At 40.0% G+C, this 21,636-nt stretch overlaps 2 protein-coding genes across 13 annotated transcripts in view; one reads left to right on the forward strand and one right to left on the reverse strand.

Moving 5' to 3' along the window:
- The window catches only part of ESCO1 (establishment of sister chromatid cohesion N-acetyltransferase 1), a 33,358-nt gene extending 18,935 nt beyond the window's left edge, over window positions 1-14,423 (forward strand). For 2 of the 4 annotated variants that reach the window (XM_064655471.1, XM_064655475.1), the window contains exons 9-12: window positions 7,149-7,238; window positions 9,712-9,855; window positions 10,680-10,867; window positions 13,428-14,423. In XM_064655471.1, coding sequence (XP_064511541.1) covers window positions 7,149-7,238; window positions 9,712-9,855; window positions 10,680-10,867; window positions 13,428-13,575 — 570 coding nt within the window. In that variant the 3' untranslated portion in view covers window positions 13,576-14,423. Of the gene's footprint in view, window positions 1-6,432; window positions 6,556-7,148; window positions 7,239-9,711; window positions 9,856-10,679; window positions 10,868-12,247; window positions 12,405-13,427 lie in introns of those variants that run through there. The other 2 variants (XR_010430727.1, XM_064655490.1) reach the window with 2 other exon arrangements.
- Window positions 14,424-15,061: 638 nt separating this feature from the next.
- Window positions 15,062-21,636, reverse strand: part of GREB1L (GREB1 like retinoic acid receptor coactivator) — a 138,212-nt gene continuing 131,637 nt past the window's right edge. For all 9 annotated transcript variants that reach the window (XM_064655372.1, XM_064655351.1, XM_064655394.1 and 6 more), the window contains 3 exons: window positions 21,312-21,512; window positions 19,429-19,567; window positions 15,062-17,820 (listed from right to left, as the gene is read on the reverse strand). In XM_064655372.1, the coding sequence (XP_064511442.1) occupies window positions 17,657-17,820; window positions 19,429-19,567; window positions 21,312-21,512 (504 nt within the window). In that variant the 3' untranslated portion in view covers window positions 15,062-17,656. The remainder of the gene's footprint in view (window positions 17,821-19,428; window positions 19,568-21,311; window positions 21,513-21,636) is intronic.

Here is a 21,636-nt window from a genome sequence, read left to right on the forward strand (position 1 = left end):
TATATTGTAAAATCAGCTACTTCACAGTAGCTGATATTACAAGACATAGGAAATGCCTGTTCACATGTCTGAAATCCAGAATAGAATCCACAAAGTCTGTTTTCTTTATCACACATGTTACCTTCAGTACTCTACACTCGAGTAGATAAGACCTCCAGGATAACTGAACTGAGACCACCAATTCATTCCATATAGATACCAAATGGCTGTTGGGCTACTCTTAAATCTCAAGCACAATTTTATCTCACTGGTTGCAAATACTAAGATATATCATCATAGCTAAAACTTTCATGCTTGAAACTGTCTGGTAAAATAGTTCTGGTGTTTGTTCTGTTCTTGGTTAGTTTTTGCTGAATAATCCAGACATCTTAAGAGATCTCGTCTGATACACATTGGCTACGTTATAGGGTGGGACTGGGCAGAAAGTGTGATGGGAAGCAGTACATTATAATGGCAACATAAAATACATTTCCCCATTTTATTCCTGTTTGTCCCCTCCTGCCCAAGTACTTTCAGATCTTGAATGTTACCAAAGATGTAAACATAATTTACAGAAGATGATGTTAGTTCTTTTGGACAGAAGCTGGCAGATGAGTTCAATAGCTGCTTAAAGCTGCTATGTTCGTGTAGGTAAGAAGCTGAACTGAAGTTTGGAATATTTTGGAGGTCGGAAGAGCTGAAATTTCTCACTTGTATGCATGTCTAGAGTAACAACATAATTAACATAAATGTGAAAGAGCAGACTGTATTAAACCAGTCATAAATAACATTGTATAAAATTAGGTATGCTTTTAATTTGAGAAAAACTTTTCCTATTGTTTTCTTAGTTGCTAGACATCTTTTTAAAACTTCCAACAATGTGTACTCAAGCAAAATATTGTATTGTCAGCTCTATCTCTGTAATCTTTTGAGACTCTAGTTGTGTTTTGTGACATTCTAGAGAGCTGTAGAGCGATGATTTAAATGGTTATTCTGGAGTAGAAACAGTAGACAAAAAGGCAAAAAAAGGGTTCTTCTAAGTCTTTAATTCCCCTCAGATTTTTTTTTTTTTCCTCGTAACAGTTTGACACTCAGTTTTCTGTGTGGGTGAGTAACTTTTGCCATGATAAATAGATAAGTCACTAGTCATTTGATCCAGTCAGTGGTTCTTGGTTGATAGTATTGTGACAGAAACATTCTCACCTCCTCTTAGAAAATAATTTCAATTTAAGATAAGCCTTCTTGTCAGTAAATTAGTACACCAAGTGATTACTTGTTAATTCTTAGTCATCCAGAAATACCAGAATGATTGCTACTTATCCTGGTTTTTCTAGGAGGTTTGTGGTGGGGATTGTTGGGAGGATGGCTCAGAGCTTTCTAGATATTTGTATGTAGTTACTGTGTTGAGGCTGTAACTGCCTTCCTTTCCCTGACAGAGAGTGTTAACTGGGCAATAGCATCATGGAATTAAAAAAAGTGTACTAGAGAAAGTCTCAGTAACTCCTTGGTTAGACTTTCTGGTCCAGGAATGTCTGGTGTTGGTCTTTTAGTTTATTAGCTCTCCAGATACTCTTTTCTATGTAGTTAATATGTTTGGCTTTGGCATCATTTGTGATTTGGAGGCCATTCTAAGGTATCTTACAAGCATTTTTCGTTCTCTTGTCATTCACATTCTTCTTGCCATATGACGTGGTCCCAGTCTGACTTGAGAAGACTTTTCTCAGTTTTTCTCTCTTTTGAGCATCTCCTATTTTGTTCTTAGTAGTTCTATTAATGATTTGTTTCACAAACTCACAAAAAGTGGGTCTATGTGCATTATCATGCTTCTTGCTGTGAACTGTGAAAATGGACGTTATTGTTAGTGTCATGCCTACCTGCATGCAGCTGCTTTGTGGCTTTTTTGAAGTATTGAGTAGCCAGAAGGCAGTTTGCCTGTAAATAGTAAATTATTTACTGCCTTCAACAAATTAAAATTTTGTTTGTTCTTTTTTAAAGACGGGTCTTGCTTTTTTTAGTAAAAACTTTTGTTTCGCTCTCTAGAAATTTTATTATGCCCCCAGAAGAAGGACAGGCTTACAGGGAGATGGTATTGGGACACTTGTTTTGTCGTGGATGGCTGATAGAGACAATGAGGAAATTGTAGGCCTTGCATGCAGAGAGGGGAAGTTTAATGACATTTTCTAAATTTGGGAACAGAAGATTGGCAAAGACTGATGGGTTTTCTGAAGGATGACATTTGCTATTAATAGAAGTGTGCAAACTGAATTAGCAAGAAGGTAAGGTGGTCAAGGATAGCACTGGAGCAGGAATAGATTGGTTTGAGAGATGTCTCCTACTGCAGACAAATGAAGCAATCTGTCTCGTGGTTCTTCTGGTATCAGACATCTGAAAGTCTCCAGAAAAGTTATGCCTGTCTAGCATGTGCACGCACTGGGTGATGACACACACATAAGTGTTAACTCCATTGGGATGGATGCTTTGTGGGATTGACACATGGTTCAGTTTTATAAAATCTCCTAACTGTGATACGCACAGTATCAGTTGTGTCCCCTCCCTGTGATACCACATAGCGTCAACTTAGTACTTCTGTAAACTTTTTGGTAAGAGCGAGGCATTTTTAATGATGTTTTGAAATTGCAAAGCCAAAAACTTAATCCACGGGCATTTGCTAACTTCAGGTGCCTGATGTGATTGCAGTTAATCTGTTTGCATTTCAAGCTCATCCTATATCTTGAGCTGAAGAAAGTGGAAGAAACTGTTATTTGAGGAACAACACCAGGCGCCACTACAGGCTGGGGGCCAAACTGCTGAAAAGCAGCTCTGTGGAGAAGGACCTGGGGGTCCTGGTGGACAAGCTGTCCATGAGCCAGCAGTGTGCACTTGTGGCCAAGAAGGTCAACGGAATCCTGGGATGCATTAGAAAGAGCACTTCCAGCAGGTTGAGGGAGGTGATCCTGCCCCTCAACCCTGATAAGGCCACATTTGGAGTACTGTGTGCAGTTCTGGGCTCCACAGTACAAGAGGGACATGGAGCTCCTGGAGCAGGTCCAGAAGAGAACTACTGAGTTGGTCAAGGGTCTGGAGCATCTGTCTTATGAGGAAAGGCTGAGGGAGCTAGGCCTGTTCAGCCCTGAGAAGAGGTGACTGAAAGGGGACCTCATTAATGTGTATAAATATCTAAAGAGGCAGTACCAAGAGGATGGAGCCTTCTCAGTGGTGCCAAGCAATAGGAAAAGAGGCAATGGACAGAAACTGATGCCAGGAAGTTCCACCTGAATATGAGGAAGAACTTCCTTTACTGTGAGAGTGGCCAGGCACTGGAACAGGGTGCCCAGGGAGGTTGTGGAGACTCCCTCGCTGCAGATACTCAAGAACCGTCTGGATGCAATCCTATGCTGTTTGCTGTAGGATGACCCTGCTTGAGGAGGGAGGTTGGACCAGATAACCCACTGTGGTCCTTTCCAACCTGACCCATGCTGTGATTCTGTAAAGCTAATGTCTAATCTGATAAGTTTACAGCTATTTTGTTGTAACTGCGCCCAAGTCTATCTGTGAGCTTCTTACAATTTTCAGGTTAAAAACAATAAAGGCAATATTTGACTTCTTGGCACCTAAGTTTAATAGGATACTGGAATTGGAGATGATGCTGAACTTCATATAATCTTAGAAAGATTTCATGCTTGTCATGATTTACAAGAGTATACAGTGACAGGACAAGGGGAAATGGCTTCAAACTGAAAGAAAGTAGGTTTAGATTAGATATTAGGAAGAAATTCTTCACTGTGAGGGTGGTGAGGCACTGGAACAGGTTGTCCAATGAAGTGGCAGATGCCCTATCCCTGAAAGAGTTCATGGCCAGGCTGGATGAGGCTCTGAGCAATCCGATCTAGAGGAAGGTGTCCTTGCCCATGTCAGGGGAGTTGGAACTAGGTGATCTTTAAGGTCCCTTCCAATCCAGGCCATTCTTTGATTCTTTGATGAAAAACAGACCACTGAACGGTGGCTATTAATGTTGGAACCATCTTTACAACTATATTCTACACCATTCATTATATACATACACAATACTCAGTGAAAGCAACACACTGTAGTAGTAACTACTGTCCATACTATTTCATGATGTAGCAGCAACTGCTTGTCTGTATTGCCCTTTTTGGAATGATCTCTTTCTTTTGTAATTCTCTTACCATTGCACCTTAATAAACAAGCAGAAGCAACCTTTATTCTTGTTTGAATTGGTAGGAAAAGTTAGAAGTAGATTAAAAATGTGTTAACTATGTTTTGCAGAGTGGTCTTATGTTCTCAAAGGATTACAAATACCTGTAGGATAAATAGACCTAACATGGAGGGGAGGAGGGTATTGCAACAGCTATTACATACCATCAGGGCTCTGTGCAACACCAGTATGCCCAGCTGTGGTGATTAGACTCTATATGCCCTGCTGCTGCTGTCTAGAGGTAATCAGCTGTTGGGCATAGACTGCCAGTATCAGGGAGGAGTGCTGTAATCATGGTCTTTAACTCCAGGCCTTGCAGAATATGTATACTTGTGGGAACAGTAGCTTTCCTTTTATTTTCATCACAAGCAGTGTATATCAATGCTTGGACATCTGATTCAGCAGTAAATAAGTGTTAATGTCCTAAAGTAATATCAATTAAAAGGAAAGGAAAAGCAATTTTTCTGACACCGCAGTAGAATATTATATATTGTAGACATAGGCTGTAATAAGGTGATCTTGTCATCTGCCTGTGTGAAAGATCACGTTATTTCTCAGTGATTGAAATATCTCGCAGACTGTAGTATTTTGTTTTAATAGTGTTAAAATAGTGGGGTTTTGTTTAAAAAGTGTCAATAGGTATGTTAAAAGACCTTATCAATCATCTTCAGATCACAGTCAATATACTGGTTCTAAACCATATTTTGTGTACTGTGGGTATCTAATAGGATCAGTCCCAGCTGCAGCTTTAGCACATCTTCCTTTAATGTTAGAATGTGACAGAACTGTAACTGGTCTCGTGCATTGCTTCCATTTGTCTGGTTTAAAGGAAGGACAGTTCATTGCTTAGAAAAACTCAACAGTAAGGACACTAAAGGTGCAGATAAATATGTGAAGTGATAGTTTTTCTTTTTAAAATTATTAGAGCTGCATATGACTATAAAAGCACAGTATGGCTTTAAAATGGTTTCACTAAAAATCTTGGATGAGTTTAGAGTTTGCAGAAACTTTTTGGAAAGCTGCATCTAAAAGATATATTTCTGAATAAATTCCAAAATACTTCAATTTAGAAACTACCCTTCCTGTGAATATCATCAGTCCCCATATTATACAAAGCACTTAAGAAGATGAATAGGTAGACAATAATGAAAATAATGAGACCTACATATTAGAGATTCAATTATTGCATTTTTACAGAATTATTTTTTAGACTTGTGCTAATATACTGTTGCTTAAAAGCATAACAACACTATGATGTTCAGAAGTGGTTTGGTTTTTTATCGGATTTCATTTTGTGGAAATACCTGGCTATAACATTAACAGGATACCTTAATCTAAAATGTAGTGTTGATTTTTCTGCATTAGACTTGCAACAGTCTGGATGCTGTATTGGCAGGATTATCAAACACGTTGTATTTATTTCCTGAGTGATGGTCACAGTTGGTTTAAAATAGGCTATAAAAAGCTCTTGCAGGGCAAGCAGGAAGACAAAAGGCAGAAAAAGACAAAAATTTGAGAGAGGTAGGGTTTGAGGTTGGAGAACAGTAATCCCTTCCTGAACCTTTTGATGCCTTTTCTGATAGTCTCAAGAGGCATGTCATAATCCCACAAATTGCACTTTTCTACTTCCCTGAATATTGTAATACTGCTGTTTACTGCCCTTTGTGTTCAGATCATAACGTATATAAATTCAAGCAGGATCTTCATTTGTACAACTGCTACTGAGAAGAAAAGCAGACAGGATTAAAATGGTGTCTGTTGGAACCATTGCCATGCCAGCTGCTAAACTAATACTTAAATAGTTCCAGGGCTAGTAGCAAGTAGGTAAATTTCCAAAATTATTCTCTTCGTGTCTTGCTTGGGGTAAGGGAGTAAAATCAGGATGAATAAAATGAGGTACAGATCAAGTATTATAACACTGAACTTGACATTTTTTTGTGGTAGTATATATGGCATTCCTACAGTGCCAAATTCCATTGTTTGGTCTTTAGTCGAACATCATTTTGTGAGAAGGTACAGATTTCAATAACAATTATTCCATCAATATTGTTTCTTCAGAAACTTTTTTATTTAAAGTTGCTTTGAAGTAAGACTTGTAGATCAGCCTTTTTAGTGGCTGAAGTTACTTCTGCGTTCAGTATTTTTAGGTCCCATCAAAGCAACTTGAGTTCTAATATCTACCAGTCCCATCTTGCTAGATTTAAGTGGCTTTTTTTGTTTTGTTTTTTTCCATGCAGGTACTGCTCATTATTCACCACGAGTGTGGATCTGAAGAAGAGTTAATTACCTCTATTTTTTTGAGTATGTTTATACTTCAGATACACACAACGTAGTCTCCTTCCCTATTAGATTCTTAGAAGGTAGTTATAAATTTTTTTCTAGTATCCTTCTTGTGGCTTTAACAGTTATGATCAGTAACAAAATAAATTATTCCTTACATTTTGGGCAACTGCATGCCAATCAGTTCACTTAGAACCTCCTGGAGGTCTTTCGCATGCCAAACTTTTAAAACTGAGTGTGTATTTGTGGAGGTAACTATGTTAAAAAGAAATCTTTTAATAAAACTTAGGGTTTTCCCATTCACTGGACTTCGAAAAAAATATTTACATAGGTTTGGAAATCAGTTATGTGAGCTGACTTTGCTACTTCTGTTTTAAAGTTGAGTTTGCATTGCAGTCCTGGGGGAAAAAAATCTAGTTGGGAAATTATAAGACACTTTCACAAATTGTTTTTAGATTAAGTTAGGTTACTGTGTAAATTATTGTATAAATAACATCGTATTATATCTGTTTTGCTCTTTTAGAAAGCTAGCTGAAGTTTCCTTCTCTAGCAGAGCAGCTGCTAAATAATGTGAAGTCTCTGCATAAATTCAGTGTCTAGAACAATAATTTGCCGTTTCTGTTTGTAAAAGTATATCTTGTATATGGTTTAGATAAGTGTTTGTTTTATTTAGGGTTGGAAAAAGGAGAGAATTTTGGCTGAATATCCTGATGGAAAGATAATAATGGTTCTTCCTGATGATCCGAAGTATGCACTTAAAAAGGTATGGCGAAAAGGACTGGACTTGTATATTTTGCTTTGTTTGATGTTTTCATATAAGTAATGAAAATGTCCATGGTAAACTTTGTATAATTTACACATGAACAGTTGAAGTTGGACTCAAAACTGCAATGGTTCTGTAGCTTTTTCCACAAACAGGTTAAATATCTTACTCTTAAGTGCTGCTGCTCTGTTCATAGAGGAGGTGGGCCTGGGTAAGGGGTGGGAACAGTATTAACCAACTGACTTTTTAAAATACATTTTTTAAATATACTTGCTGAATGTCTGGCAGATATTTTGTGTAATATAAACTTCCTACTGTATTTAAACGAACTGAAATGTATTAACTTTATTATACAGCCATCATTCTCTAGGTGACTTTCTAATAAAAGCATATTTAGGTGGAAAGTGGCCTCAAAGTCTAGTCCATTCCCATGTTCAAAGCAGGATCCGCTCAGGTTATGTTGCATCTGACACCTTTGTAAAAGTTTTACCACTAGGCATTTGTCTGACCTCTTCAGACTCTGTTGCATCCATAATTTTAGGAAGTTTTCCCTAAGTGTCCACCATAATCTCCATACTGCAATTTAAGTTCATTAGTACTAATCATACTGATGTCGCTATAGAAAACATCCTTCTTTCCCTCTTTGCCACAGCTCTTTTGTGCCTGAACAAACTCTGATTTTTTTTTTTTTACTTTGAGGAAATTGACCAGATGTGCTGGGTTTTTTAGTTTGTACTCCTAAGTAATGTTTTTTAGAGCTCTATTCATTGTCAGGCTCTCCTCTAGATTATTTCCATTTGTGCCATGACTCATGTCTCTCTTGAAACTCTCTAAAACTGCACACAGCACACTAGCAGAGACTTAGAGCAGGAGGGTACTTTGGTGTCTTGCTGGCTGGCCTGTGTTCATACATCTCAGTATGTCATTACATTTGTAGCCTGGCATTGACTCTGGTTAGCCTGGGATTTGCTGTGACTAACAGGAACTTTTTTACAGTACCACTGTCAGAGGGTCACAAAATGGCTGAGGTTGGAAGGGATCTCTGGAGGGTGAATTGATGCTCAAGAGAGGTCTTGCTGGTGGCATGACTGTAGGAGTTTTTCTTTAGTCTAACTAGAATTTTTTTAAGTTATTAGATTGAAAAGAAACCATGAATTTTCTTTTTACAACATTTAATGCAGATAAGTTTTTTTGTTTAAGTTTGCTTCTCTGGTAGTATAATCTTAATTTTAGTACATCTGTTGCACATTCATTTTTTAATATAATGGCTGAAGAAAAAAAATACCTAAGTGGTGCAGAAGAAAGGAAGACTGTAGCAAATTAAGCCATTTAGGATAGAGTTCTCTGAAGTTGAGAGAATTTACAGTTGTCACCACTGCGGATGCCTGATTTCAAGAATGGTTACTTACTGTTTCAAACTGGGTAATTGGACTTTGCATTAAATGGTTGGTACCTGAAGGTTAGATGAGAAAATCAAGAATAACTAATACCATGTCTTTTAAAAGTTATTATTAAAGCTTTTTTTTTTTACACAATTTCCATTTTATCAGTACTAATGGGCAAAAACTGATACACAGGAAATTCCACATGAACATGAGGAAGAACTTCTTTACTCTGTGGGTGACCATGCACTGGAAAAGATCACCCAGAGAGACTGTGGAGTCTCCCTCACAGCATCAGTAATTCTACTTTTGTGTTACTAATGTAATTACAACATGCATTCAAGAAGCTTATGCCATTTAATGCACCACATGGGAAAGGCCACCTTATTTCTGTCTCAGAGGAGATGAGGAATGATAGAGGCTGCTTCCAATATCCAATTGTAGGTACAAGAATCCACCAGTAAAATACCAGGTCATGCATAAGCTTTTGTTTGCATTCATGCTGAAATTTCTGTTTCTTCTAAACTTGCTAATATTAAACAAAATTTTATTTTTAGTTTCAGTTATTCTTTGCAAACCCAGTGGAAGAGTAGGAAGCTGGGGGAAAGAGACAACAGTTACTTATTCCTTTACAACAAATGCATACATTTTCTACCTGCCTTGGCACTGTCAGCTTTCATGTGCTCAAAACCCTTAATGGATTAGTTCTTTAAATACTTTAAAAATAACAGAAAATCTTGAACTAAACTCTTTCAACTTTTCCTGTGGGTCTCATTTACTTCTAAAATACCATACTCCACACTTCGATTATCTGAATTTTCTCTATTAGCCTTTGACCGTTCAAGTTTGAATTTAATGGAAGTTGACTGAGAGATCTCTACTCTTCCTGTTTCCAGACGAGTATTATTGAAGGAACATTTTTGTGGACCAATGTGTTGCAAGTTACTTAGGATAATCCTAAACTTCTGGAATAGCTTTCAGTATTCTAGATCTAGATTCTCCATCTTTGCAAATCTGTGTTTTTAATGTAAATTTGTAGAAATGTACATTTATATGTGTTTCTTACACAGCATTTAAACTTATTTTGACAGGTCGAAGAAATTAGAGAAATGGTAGACAATGACTTGGGATTTCAGCAAGCTCCACTCATGTGTTACTCTAGAACTAAAACTCTTCTTTTTATTTCTAATGACAAAAAAGTTATCGGCTGTTTAATTGCAGAACATATCCAGTGGGTAAGTGACTGAATTGGAGAAAGGCAGTCTGTGTCTGTGCTTAGTGATTGTTGTTCATAGCAAATAAGCATTCTGTGTATGGCTTTTCCACAGAGGAAGAGGCTTTGGGTGATAGACTATTCTGAAATGTAGTCGCTCATTTTTATGTGGTTGACTCTGAGCTGAGACACATGGATGGTGTCATACTTGGCTCAGACCTGCTCATCTAAGAACTTGCTAAAGCTGTTGTGCTACCTCTGGCTCTCCTCTTGCTTGTTGACAAGCAGGTTCAGCTTCCTACCCAGCAGAAATCCAATATGGATGAAAAAGCGTGTGTTCTGTATGATTGAGTTGAATTACAGTGGGATTGAACAGCTCCACAGCACACAGAAGCAGAGGGCAGGACAAGAAGTCATGCTGCCACCGGCGGTACTAAACAGCGGTGTCAGAACTTTGTCACATAATCTGTCTGTTCCCTTGTAAACTGTCCTACTGCTTTTCTAGTGTCCCTTGGGAGTAGCAGACAACAAGCAAAACAATCTTAGCCAAAGTCAGAGAAATTGAGGCAAACACTTTAATACAGGTGGTAGTAAGAAATGGATTATTTGTTGCTATTATTTTAAGTCAGATAAGCTTTTGAGGTGGGTATTTTTGTTTCACCTCTGTCATCTCTTCCCGTTTTGAAATTGTTAAGACAAATTAAATGAGACATAAATACACAATATTTTTGGTAAGGCATTTTAGCAACTAAGTATGAAAGAAATAACATTGATAACATTAATTATTTTTTTAAGTCATTAATGATGCTTTTATAAAGACCCAATTTTTTTTTACATCACTTGCAGGGCTACAGAGTTATAGAAGAGAAGGTTCCAGAAGTCAGTTCAGAAAATGAGAAAGTCATATTTGAAAGACAGAAAGCATGGTGCTGCTCAACCTCTCCAGAGCCTGCTATTTGTGGGATTAGTCGAATATGGGTATTCAGCATGATGCGTCGAAAGAAGATCGCTTCTCGGATGATAGAGTGTCTTAGGTAATATTTAAAAAGTTCCTCAGTTACACGTGGTTTAGATAGAACTCAGTCCCAAGCCATTTGTTGCTTTGTGTGTCTCAAGCTTGTATGTTCAAGCTGCCGGTGATACTGAGGATGTAGATTTGAGCACCGTTGACAGTTCCAGTATTAGATGGACTTCAAAAACTGACATCATTATTCTGCAATAGCTTGTCTTTAACAGAAATCTTTAGGTGCAATTGTCATGAGTCACCTGGCAGACTTCCAGTGAGCTTGGGGGAAGTTCCTCCGGGGTAGTTATGAGTAAAGGATGCAAGACTGGTTTTGGTCAAAGTGTGAGATTACCCAAGTGTTACAGACTGGGATTGAACCACTCAGTGATTGTCCATTCCTTAGAGGTAGAAAGAGGGAGGGAACAGAGACCCAGTGCATCAAACTATTTGATACAGTTTGGTGCCTTCCAATTGTTGTTTGGTGGTTTTTTTTTTTAATATTTACTCAGGTTCACTGAGCCATTTATGAGATATTTTCAATTTCCATGGAGCTTTAGTAGCTAGTGATGAGTGTATTCAACTGAGTGCTAAGTGCTAGATCCATAAAAGGACTCAAACATCTGTGTTAAAAATGTTGATTCTCCAAACCTTAGGTTTTTTTCAGTGACATTTCCTAGAAGTTTAAACATCATTTCTGAGTAATGCCAAGAAGTGCCCAAATGTTACTATTGCTCTCCTGTCAGGTTTGTGTTAAGCACCATCTTGCTGCACTTTGTAGCACAGGTACTGATGTCTCTGCCAGTCCTCAGCCCCTTGGTTATTTGGAGAGCTTAGCAAAGCTATTCTGCTCTGCAGAATGCATCTTGCCTGGCTGGTGGAGCAACTAGAAAGTTCTTATCAGATCATGTTCTGTCTGAACTATTGACTGTAAAGCTGTGTTCAGATGAGTGTAGTAACTTGATTATTTGGTTATATTTTTTGACAGCTTTTTAATAGTGTGTTTAATAGTAGCTTCCTAGAAACTATTTCTGAAGGAAAGATTTAGAACATGGTGCTAATAATGCCAAGGTCACAGGTTCGATCCTCGTAGGGATCATTCACGTAAGAGTTGGACTCGATGATCCTTGTTGGGTCCCTTCCAACTCAGAATACTCTGTGACTCTGTGATTTCTCCCCCAAATCGATGCTGGAGTTGTTCCCTCAGCTACAGTTCTAAAGGATTTTTACAATCAATTTTGATGGTTTGTTGCAGCTAGTGAGGCCTCAGTTTTGTTCTTAGCTGTGCACTGCACCTCACCTTTTGCTGTGCTCTGGTGCTTGTTCGGCCTTCCTCCTCATTGCTGCATCAGTAGAAAACAAGTTCACCAAAAAGAGCTTTACATGACTCTGGTGCTCTCTTGGTTTGCAGAAAGGTCTGATGAGCTCTAGAGCTGGTGTAGACAAGGGAGCCCAGACAGTTCAGAAGGCAAAGGAAAGGAATGAGACTTGATTTGGGATGGCAATAGGCAGTTAGATCCGCTCAGCAGCCAGTGAAACTTCAACTTAAATGTCTTCAGTAGCAAAAGGTACTTTGAATGGGATGATTCCAGTAGCCATCTAAATCCTGACTTCAAAATGTTGAAGGCATTGTAGCAGACTTTTAGGTCCATTTTGAGAATGTCTGCCACATTTCACCCAAGCTTTCATGGTTGGCTTGGAGTCACAAAAACCCAGTCAGACAGTCTAAGAACCTTGAAAAATCATCTTCCTAAATATATGAAAGAGAAAGGAATAAAACTGGTAGTGATTAAAACAGATTTTGTTCTTGTTATGTTTTCCTCAGTATTTAATGGAGACGTCCATACAAGTGAACCTTATACTTGGTCTTCAACTGCATTTAAGTTTATTTTATAGAAACTAAAAATCTTAAGTTTAAAGGGAGTTTCTTCTCTTTCCAAGGATAAACATTACCTCCTCCTTCCTCTAATCAAAGTCTTAAAGCCTGAGTGCAGTTTTCTAAATTTGCTCACATAGTGAACCAGAGAAGTAGAACAGTATCTCTTGATTCCCATTCTTACTTAAAATAAGAATAAAACATACATAAAATATTTTTGATGAAGTTCAGCAAATTGATTCTTTCTTTTTGTATAGTTATTACTGAATGTGTACTTAGGAATTATGCCTTGAGGTTGGTCTTTCAGCCCCCTCCATCATCACCCCAACTTGTTTCGTAGCTTGTGTTTTCGTTCTTAGTGATTGTAGTCACAGCCCTAGCAGTCTCTTTTCCATGAAAAAATAGTTGGAATGAATTAAAACTTTTTTTCTCTAAAAAACTCTGAATTTGAACTCTTGATGCAATCACTCTATACAAACATTCCTTCAAGAACACCAGAACCTTATAAAACTCCTTCCAGAGCAAGTGATCCTCCTTGCTGTTTGGAAGGAGATAGATCCTGTAAGTAGAGCCATCTCCTCCTAGTAGAGTTTCTTCCTTTTCGTGTCTGTGTCACTTAATTAATGGTTTGTGGCCTAGTAGCATAAATATTTTTTATTATTCCCTGAGAGTAATAACCTTTTTTTTTTCCCGCCTTTTTCCCTCTTTTAAACAGGAGCAACTTCATATATGGTTCATACTTAAGTAAGGAAGAAATCGCTTTCTCTGACCCCACTCCCGATGGAAAACTCTTTGCAACACAGTACTGTGGCACCGGCCAGTTCCTGGTATACAACTTCCTCAATGGACAGCACCAGACTTAACTGCTCTGAAGGAATTCCATTTTTGTTGGGAGACTTCTGCCAAACCGCACTGAGTGGGTGCAGACTTTCAGCAGAAGCCAGGGCCATTTTTCTTACAGTGAACTCAGGACTGGTAACAACCGAAAGGTTGTACTATTTTATTAAAATTGTAAACAATGCAGTAATAGGCTAACTTTGTTTTTTTAAAAGAAAGATATTTTATTAACTTTTACAGAAGTTTGATTGTATTTTATCTAGTTAGTCATGTTTACATGCAGCAGAAAATTGTTCATAGTGGACTGTAAACTAATGCAAAGACTCTAGTCTCGCTGATGAGTACATGCTGAAGTTCTTAATGAGGTGATATACCAGTGCTTCCTGGTACTGTAACTGGTCTCCTGCCCCAGCTCCTGCAGCCAGGGGAGCCGCTACTCGTTGCTTGTTTGACAGAGCTCAAGGCTGTGCCCAGTTGCATTGAGGCAAGAAGTGCTACGGTACAGTCGTGGTGGGCATCAACCCTCACGGACTGCACGGTGGCTTCTGGGCTGCATCCTGTACCCTGCTAGATGCCAGGGCACCTGCTTGGTGTCAGCAGCATCAGAATCTTGTGCCCTCTGTCTGCTTCTCCCCCAGACTAGTTGTGGAGTAAAAGGTGGAATGAAAACCCCAAGGACTGGTGTACTCGTCATTCTTCAAGTACTGTACTGAGTATATACCTTTGTTAGTGGACTTCACTTTGATACTTGTCACTCCTTCATAAATCTCTCTTTTAAAGGGTTTGTATGTTGAAAAACTGCTGTGGCCTTTCTTGATCTGTACATAATGTAGATAGATTAAAAATAAAATACTTGATAGCTTTTTTAAAGTTACTCTGTATGATACTAAGTGTGAATGAATCTTTAGTGTATTTCATACTTTTCCTGGGGGGAAAAAGTGGCTAAGGGCAGAGTGTGTTTTGATGCAGTCTCTGGAGAACACAGTTGTGGCATTCAAACCTGCTTGGATAGGAATTCCCTTAGTGACAATGCATTTGTATCAAACCCCAAGGATAAGTGCCCCAGTAGCTCCAAATCAGTACCATCCTTATACAGGATTTGTGGTAAGGTGAGAGGGGAATGCCTTCAGCCTTGAGTAATAGCTTAAAACTCTGAGATGGGAAAGAATTAGGGTTAAACTTACAGTTTGTTTCAATTTTGGAACCTCTGTGCAGTTAGGATATACTTGTTTATGTTGTACTGTCCTTAACCTTGGGCTAGAGCTAAAGTAAAGAACTTGCACCACCTCTGAAACAATACTTGAGTGTTTAAAGCTGGAGTAGCAGAATGGTGATGAATTCTGGTCTGTAGAGTCTGTTTCCAAGCTGCCACATGTAATTTTCAAGGGGATTGTGAGCAGCCTGTAAAGGGCTTTGTCAGAAAAATGGTGCAGCAAGTTCACTGGAAATCTAAAAGCTCTGGCGGGCTTGGAAAGCAAGAGCAGTACCCATTAAGAGAGAGGCAGTCTGAAATGGTAACTTAATATAATCAAATTTAATGAAAGCACATTATAAACATACCATAGCCACAACTTCAGACAGTTTCAGTTCATAAACAATAACATGAGGTAGACTGACTAGTGAAGCTAAATTCACCAAGTTTTTGGTTAAGAAAACTTTACACTAGGAAAGCAACATTTTTAACCCTCTTCCAAAAGTCACAAAAAGCAATTACATAAGTTAAGCAAAAAGCATCTGCATATGATTCTTTAAATCTTAGTTTACATTCAGTTTTAACCTGTGAATAGACAAGAACATCTACAGGTAAGATATAATGCTAGCCAATTTAATACATTCATAAGAATGGCCTTGATGGCGAGGCTTAAAACCAAGATGGATAGCAATCATCTGGCTGTCAGACAAGGGTCTCCTTCCCAGGAATTCATAGGCAGCCGGTTAAAGTGTTCCATGGGACAGGCCTGCGCTGTTTGGGCTGGTGTAGTGTGCTCTGGCCAGAGCGTTACCAAAACTCCTTGCTTCTGCAGGGGAGAGCGCTGAAGAAATGGGTTTACTGTTAGTTGGTAAAGGCAGGCAAATATGCTGATTTTCTAAATGCACTCTCAGCCTTCAGGAAAATTTTGCACTGCTTCACCAGCAGGCTAATTCCTCCTAGTAGTCTCAGCACCTGGAATTTTAAGAACTTAGTGCAAACATCAAATACACAAACAAAAAGAAAACCATTTTTTAACATGTAATACCTGACACTTCTAAACCACACTAAGAGTCGGGGTTGGCCTTAAGCCTTTCTGGCAAAACCAGAACCACTGGAATACATTCATGTGTGTATCAAGGGCTTCAAGAAGTATCTTTTATATCCCTGCTTCTTCCCAGTGTTAAAATAGATAAGGCAGGTTGTGTCTGAAGGAAAATAAAAAATAACTTTACGGAGATGGGATGTTCATCTGAGATTTGCTAAATTTACAGCATCAGAGATGTGCTACGTCAACACAGACATATGCAAACCATTTTCCTTTGGCCTCTGTCAAATATATTATGTTTTTTCATCTGTAAACATCTCTTTTCACAAGATAAAAAAAGTTGCTTAATTAACACTATGTGTTAAAAAAATGCAGCTTTGGCAGGTCCTTCTCCAATGAGTTGCAGGTCAGGTATAAAGATGTGGTAATTTAATTGCTTTTTGGGGAGTAAATTTGTATTCATGAATAGCATTTGAAAAACACTCTGCATTTTTCCTTTTAATAAAGGGGCCATGATGTGCAGAAAGATTGTTGTGTGTATATGGAAACCTCATCAAGGTAATGCCTGCCAATTGTGCGAGGGGAACAGGGGACCGCCACGATTTAACCCTGACAAACAAATGCAACGGCGCCAAGTTCCTTCCAGAACACCTTAACAAGGATCAGTAAGTATTGCGCTTGTAAGTAGAATAATGTGCGGCTGCTGCATAGCCAGTATTTACAGATTTACAGGGAGGACAGTGTTAGGTGATGCATTTACACATCTTTGCTTCTGGAGAGTCTCCTGTGAGCAGTCCCAGCTCCTTTGGACTTCTCCCCTGCTCCTCTCAGAACTACTAATAGAATACCTTCTGTTTCTCTTGGATCCAGCTCAGGCATCATTAGTGTCCTGCACATTTTTTGGTATGTTGCTTCATATATGGGTACAACAGACCTAATCTCAGTTCTGCAGCCAATTGGAGCTGAGTGTAAAGGAAATGGAGAGTGAGTTGCGCACAGCCCACCACAAAGGCACCGGACAGACAGGAGGACACGTTTCCATATGCAAAGGAGGATGGACTGCAAGTTTTCAAAGCTCTGAGGAGAGTGAGAAACTGAAGGTGATTTGCTGGGAAGTTACTCTGGCCTCTAAGTGAAGAGAGAGCAGCTACGAGAAGCCTTTGCTTCGTCCCTGGAGTTGAGGAGGGGGCGCCTACTGGGCAAAATACCATTGCTAGGAGAACTGGGGTGCACAGTGCCTATCATGTGTTTGCCCATTTGTTCAGGTTTAAGTAGTAAACTTCGAACACCTGTGGAAATTTTGCCAAAGACAGTTTCAATACGTACACAATTACAAATTTTAAACTAACACTGCACAGAGAACAAGGCTATTCCTTTTAATACAAATATCTACTTTATATTGTAGTTTCAAACCCCTGAGTATTCCTGTACCACAGCACAGAGCTGAAGAGACACGGTGGGCTCTCCTCCACCTATCTTCAATAAATCCCACATGCTGGGGTGCATTTCATGTAACACATTCAAGCTAGCAGCTGCAAGAGGAGAGCAGCTTCTTCCCCTAAATCAGCTGAATATTAAAAGGATTCTTCTTCAACCAAACAACATCCTCCTCCCAGATCCTACAGCTTGGTTGGCTGTGTGATTAGTGTTGGCAGTTGTGACTGATGTGAAAATAACTGGAATCCAAGATCCTTTAAATCATAACTGATGTGGTAATTTATCCCAAGGAATAAAGCCTACTTCAGAATTGTGGGGAATCCTTTAGAGCAGTCTAGATAAATATCAGTTGCACTTTGCTCCACAGTGATTGTACTTTTTTTTAAAAAAAAAAAAAAAGTTCTTTTTTTCTTTAGCAGTGTCTTAGCAAGGCTTATATATGGCGTCCAGTAAGAAAATAGAGTGGTTCGTCATCACTACTGTTAGCAGTTTGAAACTCATCCCGAAGTCGGAACTGCCATTCATCCTCCAACTCCAACCGGACTATCGTCTGCCGTAATGAGCTTCTGTCTTGACATATGACACACAGGGTGGCACCTTCAATTGAAAAGTACATTAGGTTCTCAGGGGTACAATAATAACTCATTTCCTTCATTCATTTTCCTAAGATATTTTAAAGAAACCTCCGCTGCTAGGTAGGAAAAAAGTAGTATTAGAAGGGTCTACCAATAACCATCCAGTCGAGGCTCGGATCAGTTGTGTGAGCCTCAAGACAACAGCAAATCGTGTCCATCTGTGAATTCTGTGAATTTGCAGGAAGGCACAGACAGGGAAAAGCAAACATGGTGTTGGGTCTGCTCCATATCACAGAATTTCACTGACTGACAATCAGCCAGTGTTAATATCATCAGCTGCTAATATCAGAGAGAGCATTAATGGGACTCCAAGATCCTTACATTACTATTGATAATTATGCCAAAAGAATAAAGCCTACTTTTTGTTTGTTTCATGGGACATATGGGTTTGTACAAGGTCAGTAATGAAATTCTACTAAGCCAAATCAGTCCCACAACTGACATAAGAAAATCTGCTATGACTTCCTTAAGTATGAGAGCTGCCCTTGGTAAAGCACTGTAAGAGTCCTTAATTTCTCTGTGGCTAACAAATGTGCAAACTTCCTGGTGTTGCACAGAGACATTTAATAAGCAGGAGGGTTGGACACCTTCAGGGCTTGCTCTGTTCTGTGCTCCAGCCCATGCACCTGACAAACAGAAAGTTTTGGTTCAGATCCCTCCTCTGCTCAGTTGAAGCAAGGGAAAGTCCTTCCTACCAGGCATCCATGGCCCATTTTTGTGAAGAAACCACCTCTTGCCCAAGAAGCAACAGAGAAAATGGCCTCTCTGGCTGCATTCGGCACACATCAGCTATGGGAAACTGGCAGTGGCCAGCACCAACCTCCACCACATCTTTGTGCCTTCCTCCTCTGTCCCTGCCCTGGAGGGCCAAAGAGGGTGCAGGAGGAAACTTCAAAACCTAGTTCTTGGTACTGGCTGAGGGTCATCCCCACGGCATCCCTGCATGCACGCCCTCCTCAGTCAGCACAAGATGGGAAACAGGTCAGCTATGGCACCACAAATGCACTGGAGCTCTGCAACACACTTCAGCATTACTGAATACCTGTGGCAATTTGCTCTTTGTTAGTATTAAGACATAAAGATGAAGAAAGGTTTTTATGAGGTTTATTAAGTTCTGGTGGGGGCAGATCCTATAATCCTCCAGTTAAGAGCTGTCCCCATCTGCAGTAGTGAAGATGGACTGACTGCCAGAGCAGAATTTCTTGTCCTCATCAGTAACACCTATGTTCTAAACTCTCAGGTTGCTGACTGCACAGCTCACTGCCTGATTTCCATGGATTTTGGTTTTTCTGCACCTATTTAATTTGATGTCACTTATAACTTAAAGAATGTAATTTGTCAAAGCTTACCTAAGGTTCAATTACCTGCACTTATTACCAACAGGAACAGGTTTGATACACTCCCAGAAAACCACTCCATCTATTTCTTTTGAAAACAATGGCAGCACTAACTGTGAAAATAGTGGAGCTGTTTAACAAAGCTGGTTATTCCTCTGCCTTTCCCTTTTCCTCCATGCTATTATTACTTGGCAGGAAAACACCCAGGATGCCCAGCAGAGCAATGAGATTACCTTTCAGAAACCTGAACCGCTTGAGGAGGTCTGCACCAACGAAGGAGTCGCAGAGATAGAGCAGAAGTCCACTGAAGAACACCCCTTCACAGTTGACATTGACCGAGTGTGGGCGAGAACTAATATAGCATATAGCCACCTGGAACAGAAAGGGGAAAGAAAGGAAGCACTCGTGTTGGAAAGGTCTAAGGATGTCTTTAAGGGGAATGGAATATAACTTAGTGATAACAGGCGAGTCGGATGGTGCTGGTAAAAATACAGTCCAAGAGGACTACAGTATTGAGCAAATTCCCTGAGGAAATAACACATGGGACAAACTTCTAGATTCTCATTTGGTCACCAAGTCTGCAACACGTTATTTCAGGGCTCTCTGCAATTCAGTTTCATTTTCTGCTTCTCTAAAAATTACCTGCTTATAATGACTGTTAAGACTGCATGGGTTGCTCCAATAAGGATACATTTGTCAAACACAGTAAGCAACTCCATGAGTACTAAAACTGCTGAAGCTTGTGGTTTGCAGCACTGCAGCTCTCCTGTGTCTCAGTGCCGTGATAGCTGTTGTGTATCTTCTCTACGTTACCGCTGACCTTCATAAAATTTGTCAGAACCATACCCCTGTTAGATGTTCACCCTGCTTCGGACCCACTTCGAACTGACCATTGGGTTCAAAGATTTTAATCTCCCAGCCGAGAGACACCTAAGATGTATTTGCATCTTAGTTTCCCTAGAAATCCGTGTTCATAAAAAGAGAAGCAAAAAAGGATGAATACCAAGTTCTGTCAAGAATGGCATCGCTTTCACATTTTTGCTTTGTATGAAATAATATTTCAGACAGACACAATTCCTTTACAAATCATACAATCATAGGATCGTTTAGGTTAGACTCATCGAGATCCAAGATCAGAGTCCAACTGTTAATCCAGCACTGCCAAGCCCACCACTAAACCAATGTCCCTAAGGGTGACATCTACACATCTTTTGAATTCCTCCAGGAATGGTGAATCCACCACTTCCCTGGGCAGACTGTTCCAATGCTTGACAACCCTTTCCATGGAGAAATTTTTCCCAATATCCAGTCTAAACCTCCCCTGGCACAACTTGAGGCCATTTCCTCTTGTCATATCACTTGCTACCAGGCAAAAGAGACAAAAGACTGACACCCCCCTGGCTACAACCTCCTTTCAGATAGTTGTAGAGAGCAATAAGGTCTCCCCTGAGCCTCCTTTTCTCCAGGCTAAACAACCCCAGCTCCCTCAGCCTCTCCTCACAGGACCTGTGCTTCAGACCCTTCACCAGTTCTGTTGCTCTTCTCTGGACACACTCCAGCATCTCAATGTCTTTCTTGTGGTAAGGGGCCCAAAACTGAACACAGGATTCAAGGTTTGGCCTCACCAATGCCAAGTACAAGGGGACGATTCCCTCCCTGGTCCTGTTGGCCACACTATTCCTGATACAGGCCAGGATGCCACTGGCCTTCTTTGCCACCTGGGCACACTGCTGGCTCATCTCCATCTGGCTGTTGACCAGCACCCCCAGGTCCTTTTCCGTCAGTCAGCTTTCCAGACACTCTTCCCCAGGCCTATAGCAATGTTGCATGGGGTTGTTGTACCCAAGAGAAGGACCTGGCACAATCCAGCGGTCACATTAGTTCATCACAGACCTTTCATCTCTACCCACACCAGCCAGCTGGAGGCTTCATCACCAGCTCCTCCAGTGGATTGCTTCTTTACCTCCAACAGAAGAATCTGTTTGAGACCAAAGTCTTCAAATGCTGCCCTTGATGCTGAAGGTCCCTAATAGAAGGGGCTTTCAACACAAGAAAGATACTGAAGTAAAAGCTTGCTCATTTGCTCATGCCCATTATCCCTGTAAATATTTTGTACCTCAAGCCCAATGTTCAGGTAGCAGTCGATGGCCAATACCGGGTTCTTGAAGTTATGAATGGCCTTTGGGAAGAGTTTGTATGTCGCATGTTGAAGGAATTTCTCCAGGAGGAACTGAGACGGGGCTGCCAGCAATGTATGCTCACTGTCAGGGGCACAGACATACTGAAGAGGCATTATTGGTGCCACGCTGTCCGAAACCTGCGGTGAAACCAAGGGGAACCCATTTTAACCCAGTGTATTTGCTCTGCAGGAGTTCCTCTACCTGGGGAAGGGATCACCATGACAGAGCAGGTAGAGAGAGAAAGCTGGGGGAAAGGATCAA

Source organism: Pseudopipra pipra, chromosome 1 (genome assembly GCF_036250125.1).
Source record: "Pseudopipra pipra isolate bDixPip1 chromosome 1, bDixPip1.hap1, whole genome shotgun sequence".
NCBI classification, from domain to species: Eukaryota; Metazoa; Chordata; class Aves; order Passeriformes; family Pipridae; genus Pseudopipra; species Pseudopipra pipra.